The sequence below is a fragment of the Enoplosus armatus genome, chromosome 13 (assembly GCF_043641665.1).
Source record: "Enoplosus armatus isolate fEnoArm2 chromosome 13, fEnoArm2.hap1, whole genome shotgun sequence".
Classification (NCBI taxonomy): domain Eukaryota; kingdom Metazoa; phylum Chordata; class Actinopteri; order Centrarchiformes; family Enoplosidae; genus Enoplosus; species Enoplosus armatus.
Genome location: NC_092192.1, coordinates 21,579,119 through 21,593,744, shown reverse-complemented (window position 1 = coordinate 21,593,744; position 14,626 = coordinate 21,579,119). Strand labels below are relative to the sequence as shown.

Sequence of the window (14,626 nt, the reverse complement as noted above, 5' to 3'; positions counted from 1 at the left end):
AGAGCACTGCACAGGGTGGCGATAACTGCCAAACGCATCACCGGCACTCCACTACCCGCCATTGAGACTGTCTAGCACATGCGGTGTCTGAGGAGAGCGTGCAGCATCGTCAGAGACACCTCTCACCCCAGCCACAGACCGTTTGCCCACTGTCTGCACCACGGTGATTTTGCCTAATGCACATGTTCACACTATATCTTTGTGTAATATTGTTCATACTGTTAATACTGTTCATATAGATATACATATATCTTAACACACTCTTCACTACCCCTTACTGTTCATTCAATTTATTGTGAAAAATTATTTTATGTATGGGGGTTCACCCTAAAACGTCTTTGTCACGATCCATATATGCATACATTACTTTTCCGTCGACTAATTTCCAGATACAAATGACTGGCTTCTTAGATTTAAGTTTGTACACTAAAAATAGAACCAGTCCAAATGTAGTCTGAGGCACCGTGAGCAAACACACATGAACTCGACTAAAAGGTTCTGTTCTGACGGTTAAAAGACATATGGCATTTCATTTGACATTAAAATGGGAATTTTGTCATTTGAACACTAAAACTTTAATTATTATTATTATTATTTAATTATTAACTGCAGACTTAAATTTGTTGAAAACAGTTTTGCAAATGAAGCTGCTTTTCAGCGATTTTAGCAGGGTTTCATTTTCATATCATATCACATAGGCTCATGATTATCACAGACTAATCTGTTGCTCACCCAATGGAGGGGACATCACCAACCATGCGCCAACATCACTCATAGTCTGACCACATTCACTGGTAATATCTACTTGTTTAACAGTGATGAAAGTGTGGAAACATTGTGAAACACAATGTAGAACAAGCTGACCGCAGTAACAACGCAGGAACACACAGAAAATAGATTTATGTTGATGAATCTGTTGCCCCAGTGTATGCTAGGACACACCTATCTTGTTTGACTGCAATCACATGATCAGCACTCAGCCAATCATATGAATGCTGATCATGCTTTACGCTTAACATAACACACCATATGTTATGTTAAAAAACAGGATAAGACTCAAAACCGGAGCACCCTTTGCTCTGTGTTTGTTCATCTCATTTCCTCAATTTCCTCCTAGTATGGTCCTAAAATCAGTAATTTTATTTCCACCCAACAAGTATAATTCCCACTAGCAGCCACTAGAGGCGCCAATGTCCATTACACCCCACAACAGTGTGTCAGACACATCAAACATACTGACGCATGTTTGTCCTGATTTCATCCTTTGAGAACCATGAATATCCTCAGAAACTTTTTAAGTTTCACTTGAACTTCATTGATCTAGGAGAGCAACCCAATAAGGAACTTGGCATTTGGATCTGCAGGCGCGCTTGTCAAAAACTAGGATATCAAGAATTGGTTACACTTCAATGTACTTTAAATACCAACTAAACATGTAAATCCAGCATTATATACTGTATATATACTGCAAATGTACAACTAGCTGCTGTAAACTCTGATTTGATGTTACAATCTCTGAGCCGCCTACACATAGACATAAATGAAGTACTTGATGCACCAATTCTTATTTTACCTTTAGCTTCTCACTTGACCCTCCATGAAGCTGAAGAATCCAAAATAATCTATCTCTGCAACAGGAAGCAAATGCAGCCTACTCACACCATCTACAGGGAAGAGTGAGCATTGCCATTGGGTTTTGTACAATTTTTTTTGTTCCAATATATGGGAATGGTGACATACAATTTCCAAACCTATATCTTTAATTTCTGTTGAAAATATATCAAAGTAATATAATACCAATATATCAGTCTTAGGAATCTTTCAAACCTGTCAGCATAACAAGTGACCGCACAAGAGGTCCTCACTTCACAGGTGAGAAATTCTGCACTGGGACTACGTATTTCCATCCAAAGGCTACCTTTTTCTGTCTCAACCGCAGGAGCCCTAACCTGGTAATTGTAGGGGAAAAGTCTGAATCTCACATTCCCTCACCCTCCTAGATCCCTCCTGTGACATTAAGCACAACCAATCCAACCCTAAATCTAACTATCACTAACCTAATCTTTCTAACCATATACCTCTAACTTAACTATCTCTTAGTTCAGACCATATAGAAATGCAGCTGTAAGCATATCCTAATGACATATGCTAACAAAAATATGCATTAGATGTCCATTTTAGTCGACCGTGGGATAAATTCAAAGCAATATCAGACCATGTACTGCTGGGCAGAAAAACATTAAGTACAGAAAATCAGCAAAAATACAAATCATCCTCAAATCAATACACTAGACATGGTAATGATAACAGTCCTAACAAAGATGTCAAAATATATAATTTTTGTTGCACAGACTTGGTGATGTTGCTGCAGGTCCTTGGTCACATATAGAGACGGAGGAGACAGGTGGAGAGTTAACATGTTCTCGTCGTGTTAGCGTGTTTTTCTAAGGGCCGGGTTATACTAAAAACGAACTAGTTTGTACAACGTGTTATCGGACCATGTCAGAAACCAAAAGTATTCGTAGATGTTCTGAACAAGTGAAAAGCTGGTCGTCATAGAGAGGGAAAGACACAATAAGACAACAGTTTAAATATGGGGATGGGTGGATTCACTAGTTGGCCCCTAATGGCCCATATGTTTGGGAGTGATGTGTGATGATAACCGCTATTCAATGGCTTAATAAGTGTCTTCAAAAGCTTTTTGCTTTAAATACCTTGTTAGTCTTACACACAGCACTAAACAAACTACTCAGAGTTGTCCCAAAGCCTCACCTTATTTCATTGTACTGAGATCACAGACCTTCGTAACTATATAATCAGAGGTAAAGTCACTTTAGGGCCACCACCAGGTAAGACTCTAAACTTTCAAATGATCTCATGTCCTCACCTGTAACTCATACAGATACAACATTTGCTATATAATTTCATTCTTCCAATCATCATTTCTATTTTTTCCAATTGGTTGAGCAACTTTGCAATCTTTCCACATTCTCCCTGGCAACTGCAGAAGTATCCCCTTTAATTTCCAGATTTTAAAAGTATCTATTTTTCTTAAATATCTCGTGCCAAAACAATACTAAACTCTAGATATAGAAAGTGATAAGAGGAATATGACAACGACACATCCATGGCTAGTGCCATTTCACTGCTTCAAATTGAGACAATAAACTATGGTTCAGCAAATAAGAACGGTATACTGTTTCTGTTCTATACAAATGACATTACCATGTATCATTGATTTTCTAACACACACCTTTTTAAATCAGCTGCATTTATATAACTTGCTAAAAGTACTCAAAGAAATGCTCTATAGACTTCAAGCTCAGTAGTTGTGTGTGATATTTTTGCCACTAGAGGGCAACCTTTCTATAAAGGTTTTCTGTCCTTGCCAGCTAAATCTCAGTAAAATGACTAATAGAAACGAGGACCTCAGCCAGGGCCAGATTGAGAGTCTGCACTGCAGTGATTATATATATATGTAATGGCCAGTATGACCAGGAGGAATGATAAAAGCAAGAAAAACTTGTTTCAATGGTCATATGGGTACCTGACTATTGTTTTAAGACAGACTTGTTTGAAAAAATGATGAATGTATCCTTTAACTTACGATCAGAAACAGCACTAACTGCTGTTAACTAGCCTACTGGTGGAAGACTTGTTCTAAATAATTGGGTCCATATAGGATAAAAGAGAATATTTCATTTAAGATGTCCCTCTGGGCTTCATTCGATGAAATGAATGAATTTCTGTCTTTTAGAAAAACAGCAAATCTATTCTAATTACATCCATAGACTTGTAGCGCATAGGGCATCGTTTTCCATTGAGCGAGAGGTTAATGGCCAGAGGCAAGACAAGGTTATGACCTCCACAGGACTGACCTGAAGAGCAAAGCTACAATTATCAATGACCACGTAACGACAAAACTCAGGAGTTTTATTGTAACTTTCCTTTGTTCTTAAACAAATATGCTCATTTTCAACCAGCCAGCTTTCATGTACGTTCGTTTATTCTGCCAATCTCTTCTTTATTCTATCAAACCACTTGAACCGTCAATCAAGCTGCATCTCTGGGAGCAGACATTTCACACACATCCATTTAAGAGGGTGTCGTAAACTTATTAGACTCATTTAACCATAGTATTGCTGTGATACTTTGTTACCACTTCTGTGGTCAGAGGCCACCACTTTAACTGCTGTGGGTTGTGTGGGAACTAGCCTACAGACAGTTAACCTTGACCACATGTTCCAACACTCCAAATGGACCCTGTAATGATAACCCAGCGTAATGACTGACTTCTCTTTGGAAAGAATGCACTATGGATACATTGCTACCTTTTTTTTTTTCCTTTCTTTTTTTTTTTTAACTTTACTAAACTGTGCAAAGTTGGTTACATTAACCTCAGCATGGCACGACATGAAATATGGTTTAAGTGAGCAGCTTAATGCCCTCCCATTGCCATGTGCAATAAATATACTGTTTTAGCAATGATTTCAGCTTGCAGTTCATGTGATCCTAGCGTAAATACTATCCTCTGAAAACAAGTGATTCATATCACGATTCAAGCATTTAGGGCAGGGGAGGAAGTATACTGACATTCCGATGTGGAGGAAACTGTTAGACATGTCATGACATCAGTACTGACAGATTTGCATGGTTTTGTTACAAGGTATAAATCACTAAGAGGGGAGGTTATAGTAATGTTCTGCTTATGGCTAAATTAGAGAGTGCAGGTCTTTTAGTGACCTAAACATTAAGTGTGCTGTTTTTCTCTACATGGCAACCAGCTTGCCTTTAAGACCTGACTGAAACAAAAACGTCTCATTGATCATTTGGTTACTATTGCTATAAAGGCAGGGTTAACATTCGACAAACATGAAGATATTTACATGAAAATAAATATTAACTTGATTCATAAATAGTAAATATGTTCAATTGTGTCTTTTTGCTTGATGAAAAAAGATGACAACATTTATTATCCCTGATCACAGTATCCTTTTCTTTATAAGTAACCAGTATTTTACTTTACTAGTTTTTCCCCCCATAAATCACAACACTTCAAGTTCTCAGAGTGGTAAACCACTGGAAACATCTCTAATGTTGCAGAATAAGCTTCAACACATCCCTATGATTAATAGCCAACACTGTGACAGATATTCTGTGAATAACACTTTCAATGTCGAGCTGTGCGTGCTGAAATACCTGGGGCATTGTTTCAACCCGACAACTGAGATTTTATAGCTGGCATGCACACTGAAAGGGATTACAGCACAGCCAACTGCACGTAATTGCCAGTAATTTCAGACAGAATGATTCACAATTGTTGTGTCAGTGGGCTTGCTGTCTTCACGGTTTTGTTTTTAACATGTCGGACAAGATCTCTGATGCAGACACTCTCTCACCACGACACCAAATCGTAAGAAGCGTCACTCAAGTATGTCTCTGCGGTACATGTTGACAGACGATAACAACAGCTCACAATGAACCTGACTATACCTCAGATCAATTTTTTTTTCTTTTTTTTGAAAATGTTCAAAGGATTCTTTAAGACTTCAGGTCTTACTCTGTTCCCCTTCACCACAGAGGAAAGTGTGACTCAGAGAGGCCCGGTCACCTCATCCACTGGTGGGTCTCTGACACAACTGGCCGTGACGGATAGATTAAAAATGATAGATGGACAGAGATCTATTCTCCACAGATCCTCTCCACATCCTCTCCATGACGTACTGGTCGGACACAAGAGCACCTTCAGTGGGAGACTCATTTTTCCCAAATGTACAACAGAGCGCCACAGGAAATCATCCCTGCCTGTGGTCATCAAACTGTTCAACTCCTCCCTCTGAGTGTCAGACTGGAAATCTGTATCTACTTCACCTGTTCATATACTACCTCACTATTTATTCTTAAATGTTTAAGTGCAATAGATATATAGTCATACACTTCAGTGCAACACATACATATATATACATTGTTATTGTATATATTTTTTTTACCTCATTGTTCACTTAAATACTGTAAATGTGTATATTTTTTATTTTTTTATTTTCTATCTCTTATTTTTATATTTGTACATACTTTTAGTTCTAAATTATGCTACTTTACTCTTGAATGGGAGCACCGGTACTGTACAATTTCCCCCCGGGGATCAATAAAGTATTTCTGATTCTGATTCTGATTCTGATCTGCTGGACAGCTCACTGTCCTGCAACAACACTAGCCAGAGCCTTGGTGCACAAAGAAAACTGTCGGAGCTCCTTGATTTCAGTCTTCAGTAAGCATATTTATATATTTGTACAGAGAATAGCCAACATGCTAATATCACAATTTGATCAGTGGTGGAAAGTAAATACATTTAATTTAAGCATTGTACTCACGTTCAGTTTTGAGGTGTTTGTACTTTACTAAAGTTTCATTTTCTGCTATTTTGTACTTGTACTTCACTATATTTCAGAGGCAAATATTGCACTTTTTATTCCACTTACTAGTTACTAGTTAAGATATCTTTTTACAAAACATATGATCAACTTATAAAATATGATGCATCGTATGGATTCAAGTACACAACTGTGTAAATAAGCTGCACCTCAACAAGCTGTGACATTAAAAGGCTGTTTCCAAGTTCCAACGCATCAGTAAAAATATTCTATATAATAATACAGAGAGCCATTCTGTCCAACCTGTACTTTGATTTTGACTTTAAGTACATTTTTCTGATAATACTTTGTACTTAAGTTAACATTTGAATTCAGGACTTTTACTTGTAACAGAGTATTTTAACAGAGTGGGACTGCTACCTTTACTTAAAAATATGAGTACTTCTTCCACCACTGCCGTTGATTAGTTATCTTTGCACCAAAAATCGATCAGTTTACTTTATCAAGCAAACATGAGTAGGACATGATTCACAAAGAATTGGAAAGGATGAGGTCATATTCTGTGGTATTTCTGGTACATGAACAAATCATTTTCACTCAAAACAAAAGAGGCCTAATGTTTTAAGTTCTCAATCTTCTTCCCCAAAATGTGAATTCCATCCTTTACCAAGGAGACAACGTGTGTTTTTGCAATAAAAGAGATTAGAGTATGGCAAAGAAAATAACTGCCATGAAATGACCGCACAGTCGATAACATGGGTTTTTACAGACATTAACTATCCTAAGGGATTGTGGTGTGACAAATAGTGGAGGGGCAGAGATAACCGCGAACCATTTATTGGACTGGAGGCTTTTTATTGAGGTGAGAAAATTCCTTGGCAGACACCAAACACATGCATTAACATACCACTGCAAAGCCAAGGTTAGCGAACCTGGACCTTACTCACTTATTACCCCTAACTACCCCTTTGGAAATATACATCTATAACGTTTGGCACACAGACCTCTAATAACAAACGGCTAACAACCAGTCATTATGGGGGCTTGAGCAGGAGATTTACAAATCTTAGGTTCAGCGGCATTGGACAGGTTCCCTTTGCTTAAAAATGGTTATTCCATCAAGGGCATGGCGAGCTGCATGATAAAATCTTGTGATTTATTCCCGGCGGCTGATAATTACTGGTGTCTTGTCACCTGTCAAAAATGAATGGACGGGGAGAGTCCGAGGCTGCAGTATTCATGCTCTTTACACCACGGCAGTAAATCTGACATGTTTGTGAAGCCATAAATCAAAGCTTGCGATAAAGCCTACGCACTTGGAGCTGAGCGGCATGGCCCGAACATTTCAAACACTTTTAGCTATAAAGGTATGCAGAAGATCAGCAGGGTTATTTAAAAGGTGTGGTAAGTACAGTGGTTTAAGTGGCTACTTTACAACCTCATGAGGATAGGCTGAGTGCAAAACAAGAAAGACAAAAAAATAGTGAAATGCTCAAACATCATCATTGTGGTTCAACTGTTTGTGCTGTGAGGCTTTAACCACTATAAGACAACACACGGTTATATGCTAGTTTGGACACTGATTATTGTTGGGCCACACAATGATTTTAAGATCTTGCCTGCATTCTACACAATGTTTTCCATTGCATTCATTTTTTCATATGAATCTACTGAAGTATGAACACACTTTCATTGTGTCAGAGAGAAATATTTGATACACAAAATGACATCTTGGGCGGTTCAATGTTTGTGATTATTTACTACCATTAAAAATGATAATGATTGTGCCATTTTAACTAATAAAAGCAGATCTTAGTGGATTTAACTGTGCAGGTTTGAATTGAGAAAACATGAGCACAGCGTGGAATGCAAGGATGACATATGAATGGCTTTAGGGTCCAGGTCTTCAAGTTTCAAGAAAAAAAAAAAAAAGGTAATTTCCCCCCTTACTTAATTAAAAATGCACGGGGGTATCCAAACATTTGTGCTGCTCTTGACTAAATATGTGGGGGTATATAAGTAAAAAAAAAACGTGTGACTGAGTGAATAATCCATGTCCAATCCATGCAGATCTCCCGGACACAACAGTAAAAAGGCAAGACTAAGCGTTCCCACCTCAAATCAATAGTTGTGCTTTCAGAGCTGAAACTCTGGGCTGTAATTGTTTTAAAGGTTGGCGTCTCAGAGCCGCAACACGTACAATAAAAAGAAGAGGGCAGGAAGGAAGCAATGCTGTTCAACGACCCCCAGTTCAGTGTCTGAGGGCCTACCCTTTAGTTACCTGACCCGTTGCACTTGGCCAGAAGCCTAGCTAAAGGTCAGCGCAATCACCTTTCACTGTCCACCACAACATCTGACACACAGATCTTCCATGTGGATGCGGGTCTTTTTCCCCCTTTCCACTGTTCGATTCGAGACTGTTTTGTGTCGAGAGGAATAAGTGGTGTAAATAAAACATAGGGAAACCTGTTTCTATTCCGTATCTAGCAGGCCTTTGTTTAGAAAATGACATGCTATTCATCACCTTACAAGGTAATTAATAAAAACGATTTCTGAAGTATTTTAGTATTGCATCAGTCTAAATTTGATCAAGACGGAACCACTTCTTCACTAGCAATAGATTCTGAAAGATCGATAGCCTAACCAGCAGCAATTGCAGGTTCTAATTGTAAAATATTTGCCCTTGTTTTTTCCCTCTCTTTGAAGTCTAGGGCTTGCTGTGCTCTTGTCCTCAGGTGCTGCCCAGGCCTGATTTATGGGGATGAGTTTCAGGGAGGCTATTCTAAATTACATGGCCCTTAAACCTGAGCAGAGAGAGACAGGGAGAGAGGGAGAGAGGGAGAATCGCCACTCTAAAGACGGCTAATTGCAAGGACAAATCTAACCTACGGTAGATAAGAAGGTTCCTCTCTTCCCAGACCTGAGAAAAGGGGAAGCATGTAACAGATTAGGCCATGTGGATAAATGTGCAATTTGTCATAAATGTTGTTGAGACGAATATTAATGGTACATCTATTTAGAAGAATATCTCTTCTTTGCTAATGGTAAAAAAAGTAAGAGGTACTGTGCAGGGAAAGAATGTGGCATGATACAGTGTCCTTCTTTGTAAATAAATGAATTGTAATGACAGGAATTGGACCAAGTGACGAGCAAAAACGTTTTCAAAACTATACAGCTTCACGGAAAGTCTCAAGGAAAAACACAGAACTGGATTCGGGGATTACATTAGCTTTAACGAGTGAAAAACAGCCAAATCAAATCCTCTATAAAGGTGTTAAAGGAAGTGTGAAGTTAATTGCTATTCCCACATAATTAGTATGTTTTGCGTATATGTTTTACACTGACATGAAGTGTTGAAACTCTTCTGTAAGATCCTGTAAGGGATGTGAAGGAGAGTCAGAGGAGGAGGAGGAGGTGACAGTGCCATTTGCCCGGAGGGCGCCCATAAACCTGGAGAGGGAGAGAGAGTGCACCATTCCTTACAGGTGACTGTACCATGTGACTTCAACAGCTTTAAAAACCAGGCCAACCTGTCTTGTTGAGGTACAAGTAATCACAAGGCACCAGGAGTCAGAGGAGGAGAATACCTGGGCTGTCGGCACAGCAGCAAATACCGACAGCCCCACAGAACTAGCCGAGGAGCACTCGGGCAGCGTGTCCAGTGACGGTAGCAGTCTGCAAACACAGCAGACCACATTTAGATGACACAGATTCTTCACTACAACTACAAAACAACTACAAAGATCCTACTCAGACTTGTCTTGTGTCCACGTTGTTGACACAATGAGCTGCAGCAGCGTTGAAGGATCAGAGTTCTCTGAGGAAGAGCTGGAGCTTGGAGTGCTGGACCAAGGGGAGGACGAGGGAAGTCCCAAGGCATCTTTCCAAGACAGTGAGAGCTCAACCAGCAGTCCAAGCGACCCAGAGGAAGGCCAGACCAAGAAGCGCAATCGACCCGTCCGCTCAAAAGCTCGAAGAATGGCCGCCAATGTCCGCGAGCGAAAACGCATCATGGACTACAACCAGGCCTTCAATGCCCTACGTGTTACTCTGAACCATGACCTCAGCGGCAAGCGGCTCTCCAAGATTGCCACACTGCAGAGGGCCATCAACCGCATCTCTGCTCTCTCAGTATTCCTGAGCTCCAACCCCCCCAACAAGCCCTGCACCCACCGGGAGTGCAACAGGTCATCTGTGGGGCCACCTGGGATGGGAGCATCTCGACTCGAGCAGACCAGGGTGGCGGTCCCTCGCCTAGAGCATCAGAGTTATGTCCCCTGGCACGCGTCCATTTCTCACCAGATGCAGCCACAACAAGGGCCTCACGTGCACAGGCTGCCCACGGAGCCCCACGTCTACATGGATAACACCGTGTCGTCGTGTCCCCCGTCACCACACTACCCCTGTTATCCCACAGAGGGGCAGCTTTACGCCTCACATGGACACTGCGGCAGCCCCCACGACCATCCGTCCAGTCCTCTGCGATACCCTCAGGTGGCTGAGGGATTGGGGTACCAGCCGGGGGTGTGGGCCTCCTGCACTCAGAGGTACATGGACACGTTTGTGGAGCCTTCTCCAGCTCTGGGGCTTCCCTGGCAGGTGAGCTACCTGCAGGAGCCGGAGCATAGCCTCTCTCTGTGCTCTGACGTACTGTAACAGGGTGCATCCACCACTGTGAGCCCTAAAGACTGCTGATAACGCTAGTGGACTGTAGAATGACCTCAGGGAGAAAACTGTGTTTGTGTTTCTGCTGTTGCAATCGACTCAGTAACGGTAGCACTCTTATTTTAGAGTCATCATGATGTAATCAACAGGTATAAATAAAAGTGCAATGGGAATCGAGACTGCAGAATGTTGTATATATATTGGGAAATGTATTTTGATCTTTTGAGCATTTCAAAGTGTTAAATCTAAAGAGCGTTTTACTGTCTGCAGTAGATAATTCACCCAGAGTATTGTGTTCTATTCGTCAGTCATCTCTTGGCCTTCTGCAAAAGCTGAATTATTGGAAATTATGTTACATTACTAAATGTATGATATTAAAAGGAAGCATAAACGCTTACAGCTGAGTAAGAACATCAACAGATGGGACAGCTTTCATATGTACTGTGCTGTTATGTAACTTGTTCTTACACTATGTTCTTAATGCATCTTAAGGAACTGTGACTAAGATTTGAACCCAAAGTTCAACATTTGTTCATGTATTTATTCTTTGTATTACATAAAAAAGTCATGACTGTCGTTGTAAAGTTGTAAAGAGTTTGTACATGATTTTCTAAACTTCAAAATTAAATGTTGAAATCATGATTCCTCTTATTCTTCCTTTCATGACATAAATGTTTACTTGTAACAGCCTTGGTTCTTTCATATAGCACGAGCACAACACACGAATGTGTGTGCATGCGTGTCCATGTGTGCATGCATGTGTGTGGGTGTGTGTTTGATTATAGCCTAAGGTCGGTAGCCTCTACCACTCTGAGTCTGAGATGACAGAGGTCCTTCACTCAGTTGAAAAATGTCCTTACAAGTCCATTCTTGTCATTTCTTTCTGGGAGAAGAAAAGTCAAGGTGCTTTTTACACACAGCAAAACAAAAGCAAGGGTTGACAGCAGGAAGGACAACACTGACAGTGTTTGCGCTACGTGAACCTAAAAATTGATAAACAAGCAGGAGTATGAAAAGTGCATGTACTGCATTTTGCACAACATGCTTTCCGGATTTTTTGCTTTCTGCACAGAAGTTAAAACTACTGCTCTGCAAACAAGAGCAAGTGAGATCATCTGCGGTTATAGGTCAATTGGTCTTTGTACAGAGCAAGAAGAGTAAATGCTAACCACAGTTCTTCCTCCCAGCCCTACTAGCTCATGTTAGTCAACAACAGCTTCCCCTCCCCTGCTGAGCAGCATGTCATGGAAAACAGCTTTAATATTAGACTATAGGACGGAGCCCACCGACAGATTTATGTGGGCTCAGGAAGGAAGACTGTGCCCCGTCATCAGTGCGGTGAAATCCCCTGTCGGGCTGCACTGGCCCGCAGGTGGAATTGGGTGTGTGAGAGTTTTTTGAACATCCTGGAGGTCTCCCAACAAGGGCCTCGAGACGCTGCTGAAAAGAGTTGGCCTGGGGAGAACTACTGCAGGCTCGGCGGAGAAATAAATGGTGTGGTACAACAACAATTAGCAGGCAGGAAGGAAAGGGAATACGGACAAAGAGATGAATGGGGAGGAGGAGTGAAATAATAAGGAAGAGGAGCATATAGGTGGTGAGAAAAAAGGAGGAGAGTGACTACACTTTGAGCCCGTCGTTCAGCTTCAACACAGACGTGAATCACCAGAAAAACCTTGACTCACCAGTGAGAGACGAGTGTGGCTGACAGCACTCAGTGACGGCATGTCTCTTCCTCCTCCCTTTTTGGCACCAAAAACAGATCTCCACTCACTACAGTGCCAGTTTATCTACTCGTCTGGGTCCTCAAGAGGCTCCAGAGTGAAAGCTGGGCTGGTAGTACCATGCAGTCCTACAGAGACCACATTTGTTTTTCTAGTCCTGTCGCTTGGTTTAGTTTACAGAGAGAAATCACACATCGGGTGAGAGTAAGAGTGCAAAAAGGCCTGGCCTCTTTGTGTCCTTACAAGCAAAAAGTTGCCAACAGAATGGCAGGATTGAAAAGATTTTGTAGCATTTTCACTGTGAATTCATGGATTTGCTAACAAAGTTGATAATCACATGAAAAATCAACAAAAAAACAACGACATTTAATTGGAACTGTTTAACAAACGAAGTGTTTAGATTTGTGCTCAAAGTTGACACCAATACACGTTTAGAGCAAATGTCGCAAGTTCAATTAAAATTTTTTCACTGTGAAATTCATCTGCACATCTGGGTTAAGAACTCTTAAAATGTGAGGATTTGCTGCTTTTCGTTTTCTAATATGATAGTAAACTGAACATCTTTTGGATTTTAGAGCGTTGGTTGGAAGTAACAAAACATATCTAGATGTCACCTTGGGCTGTGGGACAACTTTCTGACATTCTGTGGACAAAATGATTCATCAATAAATCAAGACAATAACTGGCAGATTCATCGAGAATGACAATAACTATTAGTTGCAGCCCTACAGTAAAATGTATTAAACAGCATATGTGTAACCACCATTATGAGATGATCCACCACAAAGAGAAAATCCCACGACTTTGTCGCGTCTCTGTGCGGAAAAGTGCTTTAACAGATCAACTTTCATTGAATTGTGACTCACCTGAGGATTTACCTCACTTCTCCGACATGTGAGCCTGTCAGTGATGCATCTTTTTTTCAGACTGTTCCGCCTCCTTGACATCCTCCGCTGCCAAGCTGATGGAAAAGAAAACAAGCAAACATAAGAGAAATGATGCCAAGCCACGAGGGTGTGTTTGCGTGATATATGGGGATGAGTCAGCCTTCGAAGTGAAGATGCATGTTGATGCTCTACATGCTGTGCCCACCCCCTGCTCCCCACACACACACACACACACACACACACACACACACACACACACACACACACACACAGTATGCTGCCATGACATCATTGGTGAAGGTGAAGGAAGTGAAGGTGCCAGAGGACAAGATGTGACAGACTTCGTTTGTTCCCATGACATGCACAAACAAACACATTACACCTGAATTATTACCCTCTGTCTCACAAACACTCAACTGTGGCAGGACATTAAATTAAATTATATACATATGTTAAGTCACAGAGTGAGGTTCGTTTTGAAACTGAATTGCAAATCCACGCAAAATAACAAATCAAATAAGGAAACTGATGTTCAGGGCAATGAACTGAGGCCAATCAAGGCTTATAAACGTACTAACTAATCACACAAGTAAATCGTTCAGTATAAGCAGTTACCAATTGGATCAGTGACCCTACAACCCAGCTACTCCATTACGAACAAGAGGCACTTGATAATAGTCACTTTGTTTCCAGAGTTTCTTGGAGGAATGTCACATTTTTAACTTCACAGTTTTGCTTGTGGACATTCTGTGTTCAGGTGCTGGTCCCCCTGAATTAAAGTTCATTTCAAAGTAAAGTAAAAAGTAAAAACTCTCACCTCATTCATTCGTGAAGTGTTATCTCTGCCCTTTTCCTCTGACAAATGGGACAAGATGCAGCTTGTTTTATTGATCTGATTGGATTCACAGAGCAGTAAGCAGTTCCACTACTGAACACTAGATGGAGGCAAGACAATGGAGCTCTGCTGTGTGTTGAGCCA

The 14,626-nt window shown here is 40.8% G+C and overlaps 1 protein-coding gene across 1 annotated transcript; it reads left to right on the top strand.

Annotated features, from left to right (window-relative positions):
* Positions 1 to 10,154: 10,154 nt before the first annotated feature.
* On the top strand, positions 10,155 to 11,027 carry bhlha9 (basic helix-loop-helix family, member a9). Its single transcript, XM_070918064.1, has one exon. It carries the CDS (start codon positions 10,155 to 10,157, stop codon positions 11,025 to 11,027), a length of 873 nt encoding a protein of 290 aa, XP_070774165.1.
* Positions 11,028 to 14,626: the final 3,599 nt, after the last annotated feature.